Source organism: Porites lutea, chromosome 11 (assembly GCF_958299795.1).
Source record: "Porites lutea chromosome 11, jaPorLute2.1, whole genome shotgun sequence".
Taxonomy (NCBI): Eukaryota; Metazoa; Cnidaria; class Anthozoa; order Scleractinia; family Poritidae; genus Porites; species Porites lutea.
Window position 1 is genome coordinate 18,047,509 of NC_133211.1, and position 18,955 is coordinate 18,066,463.

At 39.6% G+C, this 18,955-nt stretch overlaps 1 protein-coding gene and 1 non-coding gene across 2 annotated transcripts in view; one reads left to right on the forward strand and one right to left on the reverse strand.

Annotated features, from left to right (window-relative positions):
- The window catches only part of LOC140952709 (mitochondrial ubiquitin ligase activator of NFKB 1-like), a 9,257-nt gene extending 2,428 nt beyond the window's left edge, over window positions 1–6,829 (reverse strand). Inside the window, exons 1-2 of the mRNA XM_073402150.1 lie at window positions 6,655–6,829; window positions 929–1,143 (exon numbers count right to left, since the gene is read on the reverse strand). Coding sequence (XP_073258251.1) covers window positions 929–1,143; window positions 6,655–6,759 — 320 coding nt within the window. The 5' untranslated portion in view covers window positions 6,760–6,829. The remainder of the gene's footprint in view (window positions 1–928; window positions 1,144–6,654) is intronic.
- Window positions 6,830–6,931: 102 nt separating this feature from the next.
- Window positions 6,932–7,040, forward strand: Trnai-uau (transfer RNA isoleucine (anticodon UAU)). The gene is made up of 2 exons: window positions 6,932–6,969; window positions 7,005–7,040. It is a non-coding gene; the product is annotated as a tRNA-Ile (tRNA).
- The last annotated feature ends 11,915 nt before the right edge of the window (window positions 7,041–18,955 follow it).

The window sequence follows — 18,955 nt, forward strand, 5'->3', positions numbered from 1 at the left end:
TTCTCTTTTATATGAAATGATGGGAGGCTCGTTGTACATTTCTCTCAGTAGTGGTTGACCTTGAATTAAGTGCCATTTGCTCATTAAAATGTTTTTAAGGTTCTGCAAAGCAGGGTGGTATGTGGTAACGAAAGGCAGAATTTTCTTTCGCACTTCATTGTTCTTTTGTAAAGCTGACTTCCGTTCGCTAAATTTAACCTTAGAGGTGATTTTTTCTATGAGATTGTGAGTGTAACCTCTAGCGTGAAGGCGTTTTTTGAAGTTGAAAATGTTTTCATAGAAGGATTTAGCTGAGGAGTTAGTTCTCAGTTTATGAGACCTTTTCTGACCCCGTAAGGGTTACAGGAAGAGACATGCATGTATTGAAAGTCTCTGTAGGTTTAAAATGTGTGCGGATGTCAAGGATTCCTTGGGTGTGAAATCTCCTTTCCCAGTAATGACTCGAGATTGAAACAAGCTTTGTTTTTTTCCGGCCCCCTGAGGTCGTCAACTTTCGCACAAAGTAAACAAATTAGCTCCTTCGATGATGGAGATACACACACACATTCAAAGGATTGAGTTGGAGTGGAATCAGCACATTCCGCCATTGAAAAATGAAACCTGAAACCCCAAATGCAAGTCACGTAACTCCCCATTTTTGGCACAAAATGCAAATGGAAACCCATCAAGCAAGACAAGTCGACCTCTCGCGACTTCGTTGCTTGCAGTCGGCCACTTCATGGCCAAACAAGGCTCGCTCCACTCGTCAAGAGGTTGACTTGTAGCAAGTCTATGTTGTAACTTCCAAAAGAAGGACGGGGGGAATTCTTAAAAAAAATTGCATGTACATGTATAAATTTAATTTACTAGTGAATAAGGGTGAAGTTTAAATTCACACTTCATTGATAGGAAATTCAAGTGCAAGAGTTGCAAACAGGAAATTACATACCACAGTCTAGTTGTCTTACTCCATTCACTTTTGTGTTCCCGTGTTTTTATGCGTTGTATGAGTCCAATAGCATCTTGCACATGAGCACTTCTTATGACTTCTGTTCTTTTTAAAGGTATTGCTTCTCCTCTTACAACACCATATGGTATTGAATGATTCTCTGCCTTCCTCAAAGTGTCTATCAATTTTGGACCAATTTCCATTTGTACTGCATCCTGTTTGGAAAAAAAATGTTGGTATTACTGCTACTGTGATCTATCAACAAGAGGAGAATAACATTTTCTGGGTTCACACAGATTTTGGATGCACAATTTAAGACTTTTTGAGGGTGTCCAGCAGATTGGTTGCTTAAAGTAATAGGAAAATAGGAAACTCAAGATTGAGAAAACAGGAAAAATAGGAAACTTTGTATTAAAAAATAGGAGGTAAATATGAAAATCAATAGTACTTTTCTCGACAAAGATAGACTCCCTGCACCACATCAGGGTTATAATTAAGGCTACGAGTCCTCAGCTTCAACGTTCGCAGGATTTTGATCAACTTTCACCGGCAGGAAGGCATGAAAATGATCAGTAATGTTTATTTTATTGGCTCAGAATGTGTAAGCAGAACTGATGATATGCTTGACTAGAGGTTGAGGGTGGTTCTATAATCAAAGACGATCATATGCAAATTCCCTTCAAGTTGGCAGCAAATCTTTGAAAAGCTCCGAAGAGTGATATTTCTTAGGACAGAAATTTCTTATGATTGCGAACTGTCATTGAGGGATATCGAACTGGGACTTAAAAGTCCTATGGAAAGCTTTCCTTCCATTAATCTGCAATCAGTAGCTGGTTGAGAATATGCTTGTTTGGGTCAAAAGACTGCACATTTTAATTTAAGAACAGAAAAAGGCTTTCCACTGTGTACGCAAAATGAAACTGATCTATTTGGTACCAGAATGTAAGTGTGTCATTGTTAAGTTCTAAGAAAAACATAACACTCTCCTTAGCTATGTCTGCAAGACCGGTTTTGCAACCAAAATATTGGATCCTTCGTCAGTTGCTTAGGTATAGCTGTTAACAAACTTAAGGGCTCACCAAGGGGGCTAGTGCTGTGAACTAAACTTTAGCTGTTCTTTTCATGTAGCATCCAGAATCAGCTAGTGATGCAATGGTGTTTTAAACAAGAAGCTGATTAGATGATTTATCTGTCCTTTGTTATGAGAGGACAACTTGATCCTGTTTTCAGTTTCAAAAATAAACATAAAAGCGTACATACTTTCTGTATCCTATGAACATTATTATTCAGTAGTCATGAGAACTATAACACGACATACAATACATGTAGGTGCACTAGAAAATTATACAAAAAGTAACAACAGAACTCTAATAAGCAATAGAGGACACAGAAAGAACAAATGTAACTATTACTTTTGCTAATATTAGAACATCAACATCAAAATACTACTTGCTTTATGACAAATCTCACTCAAAAACACATACACCTATAATTCCGTTTTCAATTTTGTTGCAAATTTTGGCTTCACCAGCTAAAAAATAGGAAAAATAGGAGGTTTTAGTTTAAAAATAAGAAAAAAATAGGAATAGGCTCAAAAAATAGGAAAAAATAGGAACTGGACACCCTGCTTTTTCTCTTTTTCAAAAACAATAAGTTATGTTTCCACATCGAAGGTTATCAAATGAGTGATCCTTAGAAACCTTGACAATTGCAGGAACCAGGCTTTGCCCATAATCACAGTAAACATACAGTAACCTCAGTGCAATGTAGTATAAGAGAGTTCTGAAACTTCTCAATTTCCAAATGAATGCTTTGCCCCAGACAACATCAGAAAGATCTGACTACTGAAAGACAATATGATTTCACTTTGCAATAATAAGCACTTGTAACAGTTTTTGAAAAAAAAAAAAGGCAAGATTTCCTACCATTTTTCCAGACTTAATCTTTATTTTCCACACATGTGCAGATTTTTTCAAGAATTCAAGAATTATTATTATGAATATTTCTTTCATAGTAAAGCTTGGGAGGATATTACACGGTGGTGCAAAGATATGAATTTTATTTTTGAGTGGCAAAATAATATTTTATGAATACGCAAGTGAGTAAAATACTGTTTTTGCCACAAGAAAATAAAATTCATAGTATCTTCAAGCTGTTGTGATCTTGTAATTGAAAAAATAATAGATAGTAGTGCCAAAGGACATGCGAAATGAAGTCTTACAGACCATCCACTCAGGCCACTAAAACAAACCTAAGTGCATTCTCCTGGCTAGGAAGTATGTATTTTGGCCAGGTATCTCCAATGACATCAGACAAATGGTGAAGGACTGTCACTTATACAACAAACACTCACCAGCTCAGCCAGTGCTGCCAATCATGCACCCTGATCTTCCCATTCGACCGTGGGAATAAATTAGGAACAGACATCTATGTCTTCAACAGAAGGAAGTACCTCATGATCGTCTACTATTACCAAAATTACATCATCCATAAACTCACGTGTGAGATTATGGAAAATAAACCACTCGGGTCCCAGATGTAGCTTTCTATGAATTTTATGAGTGGTATATTTTCTAGTAAAACACTCATGATAATAAAGTTGATTAACACACTTCTCCAGAATGACATGTGATCTCTAATGGGAAAATGCACGTTTAAATGACTAAGAATAGTTCAAAAGCTGGTCATCAACCCATCACTTACATACAAAGGGAGCCACTCAAACAGCTTCCCCTGTCTTATACCTCAAGGCCAAGTTTCAGCATTGTTCTAAGCGCCAATCTAAAGTTAGAGCGGAAAACATGCAACACACGTGTTACATTGTTATGATCTCATTTTAGATGTGATATTTGAGATGTTAGGAAATTTGTCTTTTACCCAAAGAACTCTTGTCAATTTCTTCATTAAAAATCTACATTTTTTCTTTATTGAATAATTATAGCAAATTTATCGTTTTTTATCCTCGAAGTGATTGTCAAAATGCTCTTCAGCAGCGGTTGCTGTTGTCCTCAACATGTCATGTTACCATGTGGACAAATGGGCTCAACGTAGTTGTTTTCGTTGTCTGGATTGGACGAGATCGGAATAATTGTAGCACTAGAAAGTGGAGTACAACTGGCCATAAAAAGAGAAGGAGAGAGTTGCATTGCTTTTACAAGGATAAAATTTATCTCTCAAGGAGATGTAGAACACTTGAGCTTGAGTTAAGCTGACCTCGATAGATTTTTGCAACTCCGCATACATTATGTGGTTGTGTTATTTGTTTGCGTTTGCCTTTTTTGAAACCCCAGTATTCTGTGTACTCTTGCCTATTTCTCATTTGATTTTTTTCTTTCTAGACTGCTTTATCAAGCTAAATGGAAATTCGCTGTACATCTTAAAATAAAATGAACGAGTTGAAATTTGTGACACTTTGTACCCTTGAGTTCAAAGACGGCAGCTGCTTAGGTATCATAAGAGCTCAGCTCTTACTAGTGTTTGAGTTTCTCTTGGTATGGAAAATCTAGCAAGCATGACTGTAGCTTTCCTTTACTTTTTCAAAGGAAAAAAGTAGATTGTACAAAGGATTTTTATACTGTAAATATTAAAACTTAGTAAACAGATGAACTGTAGGAGAGCTTTTTCTGAAAACTGATTCTCCGAGCATCCAGGAATTTGTTCTATATCATGGGCAACATAGTCTTGTTTTCCAGTGCAGAACATTTAGATAACAGTTTTGCTGTTGTTTTGAATGGTGGCAAAATATAAATGAGCAACATTATTGGCCATGTGACAGAATTGTTATGTGACTATGAATTACTGCTGTTTTGGATCAAGGTTTTGACATTTCTTCTTTGGAAGGGTACCGCTTGACTACTGTTTCATATTAGGCCTTGACAGTTCTTTTTTGAAACCAAATCGATCATCTTTCACGATATTGCTGATTGATAGACAACTTGGTCAGTCACATTGTTAGTTTCCTACTTTCAAATCCCTCACCTTATGGTGCATACAAATTTTTCCAGAAGTGAATACCAGATATTTTTAGGTAGAATGATTCTATACCTAAAACTAGTAATAACCAAAGGTTAAGGAGTCAGGTGACAACGATCGAACGTTTTTGCTCCAACACCGTGCTTTGCATAAGTTTCACATGACAGATGGTCAAAACATGCATGATCAGATTACAAGTGATCAAAGGTCCAAACGCGTGCGACCAAAATGCGTTATGTGCATTCCATTTATTCTTAGTGGAAGTCCACATGAATACTGGCTACATACACGCGACACATGCGTAATAACAACCTGGAGATTTGGATTGTGCCCTCAATAATATATTGACTAAGTGGATTCCAACGCGTCTACAGTGAACTGTCAAATTCAAATTTCGCACTTTCAGCATATGTATTGTGATTTAATTTTTTCCTTGGTATGGATTAAATTTTGTTATTTTTGTTTCAAACTCATTATCATACATTACCATACCCCAAAACAAAAGAAAATTAAACGTTAACCAGGGATAAAATTGAACCACAACATAGGCGCCAATCAGATCAGTCAGATTTAATCTAATTTGAGCAATTAGCACCCGGAAAAAAACTGCCACTATTGCCATGGCCTGTCATTTTTTGCCTACCTTTGACTAAATTTGAACTTAATCAAACTCACTTGAGTGGATTGAGTTTGATAAAGTTTGATTAGTTTGATTAAGTTCAGTTGGTTTGATACTCAAACTCACAGAAAAAGTTATCATTGTCTGATTATGTAACTTCAGTAATAACACTTTCAAAAATGTTCAAAAAATACAGGTCTTGTTCTTGTACCAAGCCGTTCAATAGTGTTGTCCAGTTAAATTATGTTCGTTTGCCCAACTCAAATGAACTCAACCCATGGATTGAGTTTGATCAAGTTTGATTGAGTTTGATAACTGAATGTTCAATTGATTATACATGTATCTCTTTGGCCCTGTTCAGATGCCAAACTTTTCATGAGCCAAACCTAATACATTGAATTAAGTACATGAAAAGTTTGGCGTCTGAATCACTTTGGAATGCCTGTTTCAATTTGGAATGGCTCTGCCATTCTTTTCACCTGGCCCGGCCGGGAATTTTGCCTTTGGATCGACTTTGGTATGGCTTTGATTCAGACGCCGAACCTTTCATGTACCGAACCTAATGTATAAATTATTGTTATAACGTATTTTGAAAGTAGTTGGACCGAAATGAGCATTTTTCTCCTTTTGAATTTAGTTTGGCTGGAATTAAGATCGGCATCTGAATCAATTCAGCCAGTCTAAATAATTTGGGTTGGTCTTAATTCGAATTAGGTTCAGCTCATGAAAAGTTCGGGGTCTGAACTGGGCCTTACCTTAGATCACCTTATCTGGACTATTCTTACCACTTCCCTGGTACTGAAGATTTCCCTACAGCCGGTTTTATTGTGTGGAATAGTTTGAAATTGCTGCATGGATTTATGAGGTTGTGCGGAAATTGTGCCATTGGTTCTTTCAAATGGAGCTTTAAAAGTTCTTATGTGGTTGACCCAAGTTGCATGATCACGCCAGCTGGCGGAATAGAGGGGCTGGCTGCGCGTTGAAAAGACATTATTGAAACGGATGGAGCCATCAAGTTGTAAAAGCATAAGTGTTCAAACAGAAATGAAATCTAAATTGTAGGTGAACAAAAGATCTAATAAATTTACTGATGAGTTTAACTGCATGCACTGAGAATCACTGTTTATTACTGTACCTGCAAGCTCCGAATTGTCCCTTCTCTGTTCTTGTAAACTGCATAGAAAATAGCTGAAACGGCAGCACTACCCAAACCAGCCCATAAACAAAGGTAATCTGACATTCTTAGTTCTAATATGACTATTTTATAGTGTTTCAAAGGGTTCTTCTTTCGCTATCGGAAGTTGCCATATTGCTTGTGCCACACTGGTTACCAGTCCTACGCATGAATGATTAGGCGCCCCATGTGATTTTTGGATTGATATATGAAAAGATTCACTCTCCACTCAGCCATAGCTCCCGTAGCACAGTCGGTTAGAGCGTCGTACTTATAAGCAGTACTGGCATCTTGCCAAGGGTGCTAATGATATGCGAAGGTCGCCAGTTCGAGCCTGGCCGGGAGCAAGGCCTTTTTTTTTTTTTTCTTCTTTTACTTCAAAAAATCTTTTTCCTTTTCCTTCTTGTCAAAAATATTCCTTGATGTTACCTTGGAGCACGAAGGAAAAAAAAAAAAACGGTTCCGGTGGTAGACCCAATGGTTATTTAGGGGGTCCTAGAGACCTTTTCTGAAAAATCTATTTTAAATCAAGGGGACTTTTAAAAATTTTCAGTTTGCTATGAAACTGAATATATTTTGTTTAGATTTCTGTTATGTTAACTTTTAACCGCAATAAATAGTTTTAAAATAGGGGCCAACCATGAACTGAAGGGGGTGGGGCCGCGTGATTTTGAAAAAGATATCCGCAAGTGTATGGTAAGAAAAAAATCCTCGGCACAAGTCCAGGGCTGGAATAAATTCTGGCAAGATGCTCGTTGGGTTTACGCTTAATTTACACTGAACTTTTCTTCCTTACTGTTTTTTATCATGTAGCATAATAATGTGTCCCCCTCAAACGGCTTTCCTTTTTAAATAAAATACACTTACTGACACCAGGCCTTTCCGGCGGTTACCAAGCCTGGGAAAGTTACATGTTTTTATTATCAAATTCAAAATCATTGGGTGGTGTTGGGATTTGAAGAACAAATTATGTTTTACGTGCACTCTAAATTAAGGATACCAGAAAAGGCTGTATTGGAACATGATGTAAACTTTATTATAAATAAATTTTTCATTTTTCAGTATCAGTGTTTGATAGGCGTGACATTTTTCACTTGTGCGGCAAGGTGCCCATCTCAGTCACTGTATCAAGGCATCAAGTTAAGTCAAAAACTCTTAGATAACAATTAATATGCTTGTTCAAAGATTATTTCAGAGATCCTTTGGAAAGTGTACTTTTTCAACTCCATCCACTGACTCGACGCGCTAAAAGTCAGACAAAGTGTTGGAGAGAGATAAAATGTCATCGCCGGCAAGCACATATACCAAGAAAAAAATTCAGAGTGAATGAAAGGGTTGAAAAAAAAATTATGCCTTCACCAAATGACCCCAACACCCCTCCCCACCTAAGAAATAAAATGGTTGTCCCCTGTCTGGGCTGTCCCCTAACAGAAGTAAATACATCAGTTGATATGCTACTTTGGCGGAGAGGGAGGCATCCGTTATTTGGGATTAACGGAGGTGGAAACTTTTTATACAAAATGACGACATCCAAATCCTGTTGTTCCTGAAGAAGGACGGCCGTGCAGGGGCGTAGCGTGAGATTTTGAAGGTGTACGCACGGAAAGAAGACGAAGACAGGTTAGATCGCGGAAGGTACTCCAAACTAGGGGGTCCATAAAATTTTTCAAATTTAGGGGCTAACGCCATTTCCTGCGTTTCCGCAGGACATTTCCGGTAAATAAATACGAACAGAAAAAAAGACAGTTAGTTGTTTCTATTACATCTCTGGTACGGTGTTTTTGGTAAGGTACAACTGAATGTGATAAAAAACTGAGCCAATGACACCATCAAGTAGGTTACTTGAGAGACCTCTGCCAGCAAGGAAGTAGGTTACAAGCAACGGGACGAGATGTGTAAAAACTCTGATAAAAATACTTTCAGGAAATAAAAAACATATCTTTTCTATATAATTTCGGTTGTACGCACGCGTGTTTGTACGTATATGGACGTTAAGCTACTCACTGTTACTGGCTTGCCCGTCCGAAACTATGGGAAAACTTCAACTCTTTGGTCTTGAACATGGCGCGTGTCTTTTTGGACCGGAGGCCTTGGGCGCTTTCTATTTAACCAAAACAGTGACAAATGGAACAAAAATTTCCCTGAAAAGTTTCCACAAGTTCCGGAAACTGTTGAATTTTCAAAATGCGAACCATCCACTCGAACCGAAAATTCTGTAAATAGCAGGAGCAAAGTTGAATGGTACTGAAAACTTCCGGATCCTCGCGAGGTTGTCCTCTTTATTGGAAATTAGCCTTGGAAAATGTTGTTCCACCGGCAACTGGAAGCTGCCAAAAATTCAGACCGGATGTTTGGAGGTTGGTTGTGAAGGTTGCCAATGAGTGGTCAAAATTTGTAGTGAAGACTTTTTCAACGATTGACAGTATTTCAAATTGCAAATTTTTCACCCGCAAATCGCAGAAGAGACTTGAGCAAAAGCAAAACTAAACCAAACTTTTATTCCGGACTTTCCGCATCGTGACACAGTTTAAGCCACAAGCTGGAATATGCTCGAGCTGGCGATCTTTTTCTTCGGCTTTTTCTTCGTGATACTTTCCGAGCCACAAGCTGGAATACTATAGTACGGCTCGAACTGGTGACCTTTTACGGTTTTTCTTCGTGATATACTTTTCGAGCCGCAAACTGGTATAGTACGGCTCGAACTGGTGACCTTTTTCGGCTTGCTTTTTGTGATACTTCGAGCCACAAGCTGGAATACTATAGTACGGCTCGAACTGGCGACCTTTTTCGGCTTTCTTTTTGTGATACCGCTTCGAGCCACAAGCTGGAATACTATAGTACGGCTCGAACTGGCGACCTTTTTCGGCTTTCTTTTTGTGATACTCTTCGAGCCACAGGCTGGAATACTATAGTATGGCTCGAACTGGCGACCTTTTACGGCTTTCTCCTTGTGATACTCTTCGAGCCACAAGTTGGCATACTATAGTAAGGCTCGAACTGGCGACCTTTTTCGGCTTGCTTTTTGTGATACTCTTCGAGCCACAAGCTGGAATACTATAGTACGGCTCGAACTGGCGACCTTTTTCGGCTTTCTTTTTGTGATACTCTTCGAGCCACAGGCTGGAATACTATAGTATGGCTCGAACTGGCGACCTTTTTCGGCTTTCTTTTTGTGATACTCTTCGAGCCACAAGCTGGGATACTATAGTACGGCTCGAACTGGCGACCTTTTTCAGCTTTCTCCTTGTGATACTCCTCGAGCCACAGGCTGGAATACTAAAGGACGGCTCGAACTGGCGACCTTTTTCGGCTTTCTCCTTGTGATACTCTTCGAGCCACAAGTTAGCATACTATAGTAAGGCTCGAACTGGCGACCTTTTTCGGCTTTCTTTTTGTGATACTCTTCGAGCCACAAGCTGGAATACTATAGTACGGCTCGAACTGGCGACCTTTTTCGGCTTTCTTTTTGTGATACTCTTCGAGCCACAGGCTGGAATACTATAGTACGGCTCGAACTGGCGACCTTTTTCAGCTTTCTCCTTGTGATACTCTTCGAGCCACAGGCTGGAATACTATAGTACGGCTCGAACTGGCGACCTTTTTCAGCTTTCTCCTTGTGATACTCTTCGAGCCACAGGCTGGAATACTATAGTACGGCTCGAACTGGCGACCTTTTTCGGCTTTCTCCTTGTGATACTCTTCGAGCCACAAGTTGGCATACTATAGTAAGGCTCGAACTGGCGACCTTTTTCGGCTTTCTTTTTGTGATACTCTTCGAGCCACAAGCTGGAATACTATAGTACGGCTCGAACTGGCGACCTTTTTCGGCTTTCTTTTTGTGATACTCTTCGAGCCACAGGCTGGAATACTATAGTACGGCTCGAACTGGCGACCTTTTTCGGCTTTCTCCTTGTGATACTCTTCGAGCCACAAGTTGGCATACTATAGTAAGGCTCGAACTGGCGACCTTTTTCGGCTTTCTTTTTGTGATACTCTTCGAGCCACAAGCTGGAATACTATAGTACGGCTCGAACTGGCGACCTTTTTCGGCTTTCTTTTTGTGATACTCTTCGAGCCACAGGCTGGAATACTATAGTACGGCTCGAACTGGCGACCTTTTTCGGCTTTCTTTTTGTGATACTCTTCGAGCCACAAGCTGGAATACTATAGTACGGCTCGAACTGGCGACCTTTTTCAGCTTTCTCCTTGTGATACTCTTTGAGCCACAAGCTGGAATACTATAGTACGGCTCGAACTGGCGACCTTTTTCAGCTTTCTCCTTGTGATACTCTTCGAGCCACAGGCTGGAATACTATAGTACGGCTCGAACTGGCGACCTTTTTCGGCTTTCTTTTTGTGATACTTTTCGAGCCACAAGCTGGAATACTATAGTATACGGCCGGAACTGGCGACCTTGTCCGGCTTTCTCTTTGTGATACTCTTCGAGCCACAAGCTGGAATACCATAAGACGGCTCGAACTGGCGACCTTTTTCGGCTTTCTCCTTGTGATACTCTTTGAGCCACAAGCTGGAATACTATAGTACGGCTCGAACTGGCGACCTTTCGAGCTGGCCCGGGTTGCTCCAAGCATGGTTAGTGCTAACCAGGCTTCGAGCAACAGGCCCCTGGAATACTAATTCTTGTACGGGTCGAACTGGCGATCAGTTTTTTTTGAGGGACGAAATCGCCAATCCGCCAAAGCCAGCTCTCATTTTCGCGCCATTTTTCTTGGTAGCCGTTCATTCGTCTTGCGCACTCTGTTCAGTTGCATTCAGAGAACAAGAAGAAAGAAAATGGTTGAAAATTATCCAAACGAAATGGTAAGTTTAGTCGCCTTTTGACGTCCTTTTTCCGTTTATTTTTTTTCGGTCGGCATTGCACCAAAAATTAGCAGTTTATAGATTTCTTACGCACTCGTGATGAACATTTTTCACGCGGGGCAGCCTGCTCTTTGATCTTGTCGTTATGCCGTCTCGGAAAGATAGAAATTTGTGCTTTAAGGTTGGATAAAGAGTGTATAAGCGTATTTCTTGTTTCAGAGAAAGAAAAATCACAGAGTGTAATTTAACTGTAAAACAATTTTACGGCTATTTTTCAGTGCTATCATTCATCATGAAATAGTAAGCTTAACTGAAATGCAAACTAGCGTAATCATTTTCTGAAAATCGCGGAACACCTACAATCATGACACTTTCCTGTTTGTTTAGTGGGAATTCTCTTATTGTAAGATGAAAACGAGCAGAGACGAAAGAAATCGTTAGTTGATGTAAAATGTTTATTTTCTCTCTCAAAGTATCAAGTTTATTTTCCTGGAAAATTACGTACATCGGTTCGGGAGCAAAAGAAAGCAAATTATTGTGTTGAGAGCGAATGGCGCGCATCCTCCTTTTTTTAAAAAAAATTGGAGCTGTGTTCTTCACCTTTCAAACACTTAGGAGACTAAAGATTATGTGATCCAACTTAAAATAGTGCAAATGAAAACTTAGTTATTGCCTTTAGTTTACGGCATTTAATGCTTATCCTTGTTAAATTTCCTTCGTCAATTGACCACGACCCTCAAACGCGGGCTGTGTGAATGAACTTTGAGCCGTGCCATTGACTCAACCCACATTTTTGGAAAGAAAAGTAAGCGCGTAAGTTTCATACAGGTTTTTTAAAACAAACTTGTCCAGTTTTCTTAACTTTTTTAATTTTACGCTTAATTTTTGTGTATGTTTTTTTGAATATACATGCATTACGTAGGCACGACACACCACTGCGTATCGATACAGAGCGAGAGAATGGGTACTCAGCGGAAACCTCCACGAAAATCCAAGATGGCTGACCGCTTATAAGAAAGGTAAGCGCTTGTTTCCATACCTAAAAAACCTTCTAGAGTATCATTATAAAAAAAGAGAACCTTGAAAACAGCATGTACACCGCTCGTTTTTACCTTAAATATCTACTAGTGAGCTGTAGAAAAGTAAGTGATGATTTTTTCTCTTAAAAATCTTTGCCAGAGATATGTACTCTTGAAAATTATCATCCAGGAAGCAGGCATACTTTTGCTGGAAAATGGCTATTGCACAGTTATGCGATGATACGGTAAGTGCCACAAACAGGTGAGATATGATGATAGCTAGTGGTTCCTAGGTAAGGAAGCTGGGAGAAAAATTTCTGCTCCACTTTTTCTGCACCATATACCTAGTGAATAGCATGTCTCAAGTAACAATGTCCAGAAAACGCAGACCGCAGACCTTGAAAACGCAGACCTCGATTCGAAATTAGAGCCATATATAAGACCTGCACATTCGATAAAAACAGTTTAAGAGAGGCACTTGTTTTCCCCATAGTTTTTGGCTTCTGGGATGCTGACTTTGCTTTTTTCTTCTCAGCAACAACAATGAAAACATGGAAATTGCAGTTTGTTAGCACAGTCTTTTTAAATGAATGCTTTGCCCATTATACTTAAGTGCTTCAGTGAATAAAAGTTTAACTCGGTCATAAAATGCTGGGTGGTTCAATGTGAACAAAAATAAAATGAACAAACACTACACAAAAGAAAACACATGGCTTTAGCTTTTAAAAACTGAGAGGGCAAACCCGAAACCAATATAGTTAAATATCAAACACGAAAAAAAAAAAAGTTGGCATGGCATGCTAGCAGCCAAAGACAATAGGGGAAACAAGCGCTACGTGTAACCTGCTTTCATCAAATGTGTACATCTTAAATAAGCTGAATATGAGGTCTGCATATCTGAGGTCTGCATTTTCAATGTGTGCATTTTCAAGGTCTGCATTTTCGAGGTCTGCGTTTTTAAGGTCTGTATTTTCTATCGATTTCTAGACACCCCAAAAAAGTGAAAACAAGCACCACCCGTAAACTGTTTTCATGGTCTTATATATAAGACTCGTAATTTTGAGGTCTGCGTTTTCGAGGTCTGCATTTTCACTGTCTGCGGCCTGTGTTTTCTAGACACCCCTTGAGTAACTCCACAAAGAACACAACAATGATCCTTAAGCCCTTACACAATAACACACTAAACAACAACAACATCTTTTATTTAAACTCGGTGGCTTTTAAAGCTAATTTAGCTTATGGGGCCGTGTAAAAAATGTTAATGGGATAATAAAAATTAAAAAAAAAAAACACTCTAAAAACAATAAAAAATACACAAGTGTCAACATTTAAATTAAAAAGATGAATGTGGTCCACAAAAGGCGATATATGTACAATAAAAGATATGAATCAAGGCTCAAAATAACGGACAGCAGGTCGCCGGTCATGATGACCGACCAAATATTTTTTAGCCCGGACAAACCCCGATTTTGACCGGTCAAATTAATGAATATTATAATTATTTTTTTGCCCTACGCTGGCAGTAGATCGTTGTACGGCATTGTCGTTCAGGTTTTTGCCGGCAAGTTGGTGAAAAATTCATTCACACTTTGTTGAGTTCCTTTCCGCGATTTTCGCCCGTTTTATGTCCGTTTATATATACCTTCAGTATCATCGTACGGCGGTGTCGGAAGTCTCCAAGGTTCATCCTATAGATGGTTTTCAATGTGACGTCGTCAAATTGTAAAGTCAAAATAGCGAGGTTTTACGAATTCATATTTACACTAGGTTGAAGATAAACAAAAAGTAAATCTTTGTACAAGTTTCCATTTCCGTAGCATGTTTCATTTCGAAAATACAGCAATTTGAACTTCCGAGTTTTCACAGTGCGTGACACTAAAATAGGAATGCTGTCTCGTTGAAAAAAGTCTATCCTCTTGATTTTCAGCAATATAACCACTTCAAGTATTAGAAAATATGTTTATGCGTACGTACGCTAGTTCTCGAGTGAAAAGAAAGAGCTTTTATAGAAAAAGTAAACTCCAGATGTTTTTGTTGATTTCCGGCGGCCATATTGGTGCACCAAAACGGTACACTAATATGGCGTCTCCATACAAAGCCCTACAAAGGTGCCTGAAACGTTTCGCCAAATAACTCAGAAACTATGGGCCACAAAGGCCTGAGACTTGGACAAATTGTTTATACATTAGTCTTTTAAAACATTTCATTTTCTTGGTCTCTTCCACTGGACGGTTTCCAATCTAATTTTTGGTTGCGTGACAGTGAAAACGATCTATATCTGCATTTCGGTGAAACTTGATCCTTTTCGTTGCCCGGCAAGTGATCGAAAGTCTCCTCCACAAAGAAGAATTTCGTCGCTAAATATTTGTGGCAAAGAAGTTGATTTGGCAAGAAATTTGTTCCACAAACAGCGTATTCGTCATCAGAAGTCAATAAATATACAGCAGAGCTTTCGTTTGGGTCGTCACGCAACACTTTATCGCGAACGGCATATCAAGAAGGAGGATTTTAAGCGCCGAGATAGGCGACGTTCGTTCTCGATTAGCTTAGTTTTTATCAGACAATTCTGGAATCGAGTCTGCAAACGAGACTCAGTCATATTCGATGCGTTGAAATTTATTCCCAGAGAAACAGTACAGGACGAGCGATCGATTAGCCCGAATTCCGTCGAAGTTGATTTTCACAATCCTTTTAAAAGTAGATGTGAAACGTTTGATGGACAAAAACTGTCCCTCATCCTTTAGTTTTCTAAAAAATAACGGATTATTGTTAGCGTATGTTTTCCCAAAGAAGGTTGCACTACTGATCACAGCAAAGCAGAACGTTTTTCTTTAAAGGGTTTAGTGCAAAGCAGCAAAAAAAGCCAAAGAAAGCAGCGAATTACAGCGTTATAAGTCAAAACGCATTAAGCGACAAGCCTCCAAAATGACCGGCCAGACGAGAGTTTGACTGGTCAAGCCCACGATCAGGCCGGACATTGTCCGTTGACCGGCCGTTATTTTGAGCCCTGTGAATAGAATCAATAAAAGACGAAATTCCTGTCAATTTGGGGACTCATTTGTGGTAACTCTTCATTAAAGTTCAAACTTCATGCATAGAACAATGCCTCAGTATGTGTAGCCCTAGATACAAAGCATGCTGGAAATCTGTAGAGCAAAAGAACTACAAGAACAATCCACTTTCCTTGACAATTGAAGTTGTCAAGGAAAACAGGACCAAGAAAACAGGTCATACAGGTATGCTGGCATTAGGGTTTTCATCTGATATACCTACATGCATCTTTGAAGATTCACTTAACAATACATCTAACCCAAAATAACGACATGGAAGATATCCAGTTTAGATATTAGATAATATTCTCTCTCATTCTTTATGACTGACTTACCCTACACTATTTTTAGGCGCCCATAATTCTTCACGCCACTCAATAAAAGATCCCCCTTTGATGCAACAGCTTTGGGGTTCCTCCTCATGTCGTTGCGAGGGGCATTTCTCCTGCCACAAATAGAGGCCTATCACAGAGGGTACATTACTCTTGAAGAGGAGGAGGAATTGACACATCAGGTGGCAAGATAAACGTAAGTCCGAAATCACACATTCTTTCCTATAGTATGTGTGTTTCTTTTTTTTGGTTTTGATCTTCCTTATTCTTTTTAGGGATTTGCCACTACGTTCATAATCAATCAAATGGTGGAAAACAATCGCGTTTTCCCAAGAGAGGCCATCTCCACCCTGTGTCGCCTCGCAGGGTTGAGCAGGAAGGGGGGCACATGGGCCCTATACATTAGAGAAGTGATGGAGAGGCACTTAGACTCAAGTGCCTACATCTACAGGTAAAAGCATGCATATGGGGTATACTTGAATCGCTTATATGTTTTTTGCACTTGGTTAAATAGCACTCGTTATGTAGGACACACCTTTAATTCTCAAATGAGGAAATAGGGAAAAAAGTTGTCCCGATGTATAAGGACAATAAGAATATACTTTATTTGAAAGTTACTGACATGTCTTACGGAATTTTAAAAGTATGCAACTAAACAGGATGAAATGATAATGTAATAACATGACCACAATATTTTTAGCTCTATCCAATCCTTACAAAGCACAAGCTTAATTTTCAGTCACATTAATTGTTTGTTTGAGGACATATAATTCAATAATTCTTTTACAACTTCTACTGTAGGTAATTGTTTGGTTGTAAACAGGAATATGAGAGTATTAAATTATAATTGTCAAGGATGCCATGTGGATGGCATTTATACTTATCTATGGTTATGTTTTCTACTGTCTGACTGAGTTCCATCATATTTAAGCAAACTTATTGAATACTTCTTTATATTGTACTCACATGTGTTACATTATATCTATTTTTTTAAATTTGTAGCATTGCTCGCGCAGCCAGTATCCGTGACATTCCCACTCCAGGTGAGTTTTTTTAAATACAATACTGTGTTCCATCATATATATATCTGACTGGATTTATGAAAACATGGCTTCAGTGAGTGTCTAAAGGTCCTATGCTAAGTGTGTACCTGGTACCTAGACTTTGACCCTACCCACCCAGGACAATGGGTGAGTGTCTGCACCTCCCACTGAGCTCTGCAGTTATCATGATAATCATCTCAGCAGAGGCCCGATGCAGCTGGCTAGGGCAAATTAAGACCAAGGTACTTGCCAGTCAAAGCCTGCACTGAACACTGTTGCTTACTGAAGGGGTTGTGTCGAAACAGCCCCCTCCCTACCCCACTAGTTTTGACCCCAAGGCCTGATCCACCCACCCACTGTTAGGGCAGTCCCTGGGCTATCCAGCTGTACTAACCAAGACGTCAAGCCCCCTACACTTTTGGGCCCCGGGCTGTGCCTGGCGCCAGGCGAAAACACAGTGGGCACGTTTTAACGAAATCAGACAGATATATATATATATATATATACAGCTATTTCGAGAAGGGTTGTCAGGAAAATGTGCATGCGACAATCCCGAAAGGTATATACTGTTCCTGACACTGTAGCTGTCGAACCTACTTTTGTTGCTTTCCTTTAGCACTCGCAAACATACCGTCTATGGTCTCTTGTGCCATTCTTTCAAATTTCTTTGAACAACGGTGAATTCAAAACCACCCACAATACCTTTCGGGATTGTCGCGTGCACTTTTTCCGACAACCTTTCTCGAAATAGCTGTATATAAACAAAAAACTTGAGATAACACTAGGGAGCTTACGAATTGACGACTTTCGCACGACGACGCCGTTGGGCCACGTCATAGTCCTGCGTCGCCGTCATCTAGAAATTTGAACTTACGATTTTAAGTAAAGACGACGACGTTAGTGCGCTAGCTGCAAATTTTCCCGCCGTTTCTGAAGTTTGTTTTTTATCACTTCATGATCATAAGCCGGGTTGTTCAAACCAAAATGCCTAACTTCAGAGAAACAAGAGCTTGTATTCCTTACGCTTATCGAAACAACCTTTTAAAAGAACAAGAATTTGTACTTTTATACGATGCTCATAAGTCAAAAAACCCAGAGTTTCCGTATTGGAACTACGAAAGGTTCGATTTGGACGAGAAAACAAACGACGAATGCAAGGTTGAGTTTCGTTTCTACAGAGATGACATTTATAAACTTGCTGAACAGCTGTAGTTACCTGACGAGATAACCACTTACAATGGTTTAGTAGTACCTTCGGTACCTGCATTATGCATGTATCTTAAGCGCTATGCCTACCCTTGCCGATACGGAGATTTGGTTTACCATTTTGCCAGACCGGTTCCTGAGATTTCTATCATAAATAACCACATAATGGACTTGATTTATGAGCGCTGGCATCATCTGCTTACAAGGTATAATCATGATTTGCTATCCCCTCCCAAGCTTCGCCAGTATGCTGATGCTATCCAACAGGCAGGAGCTGCCCTAGATAACTGCTGGGGATTCATAGATGGAACTGTACGTCCAGTTTGTAGGCCTAACGAAAACCAGCGATCCATCTACAATGGCCATAAACGTGTCCACTCTATTAAGTTTCAGGCTGTCGCTTTGCCTAATGGATTAGTGGGGAATCTGTTTGGCCCAGTTGAGGGAAGACGCCATGACAGTTTCATGCTAGCTACCTCCGGATTCCTGCAGGAACTGCAAAGGTTTTCCAACTGCCCCGTAACTGGCCTTCCCCTCTGCGTGTACGGTGACCCCGCCTATCCGATACGTGCACACCTACAAAGGCCCTATAAAGGCGCAGTCCTGACCCCAGCTCAACAAGATTTTAACACCTCAATGAGCACAGTTCGCTCTTCCGTCGAGTGAATATTCGGGGATATTGTCAATTATTTTAAGTTCTTAGATTTTAAAAACAATCTGAAAATCGGATTGAGTGCTGTAGGAAAGATGTATGTAACAATTACATGTGCGTTAATGCAGAATGCACGAAG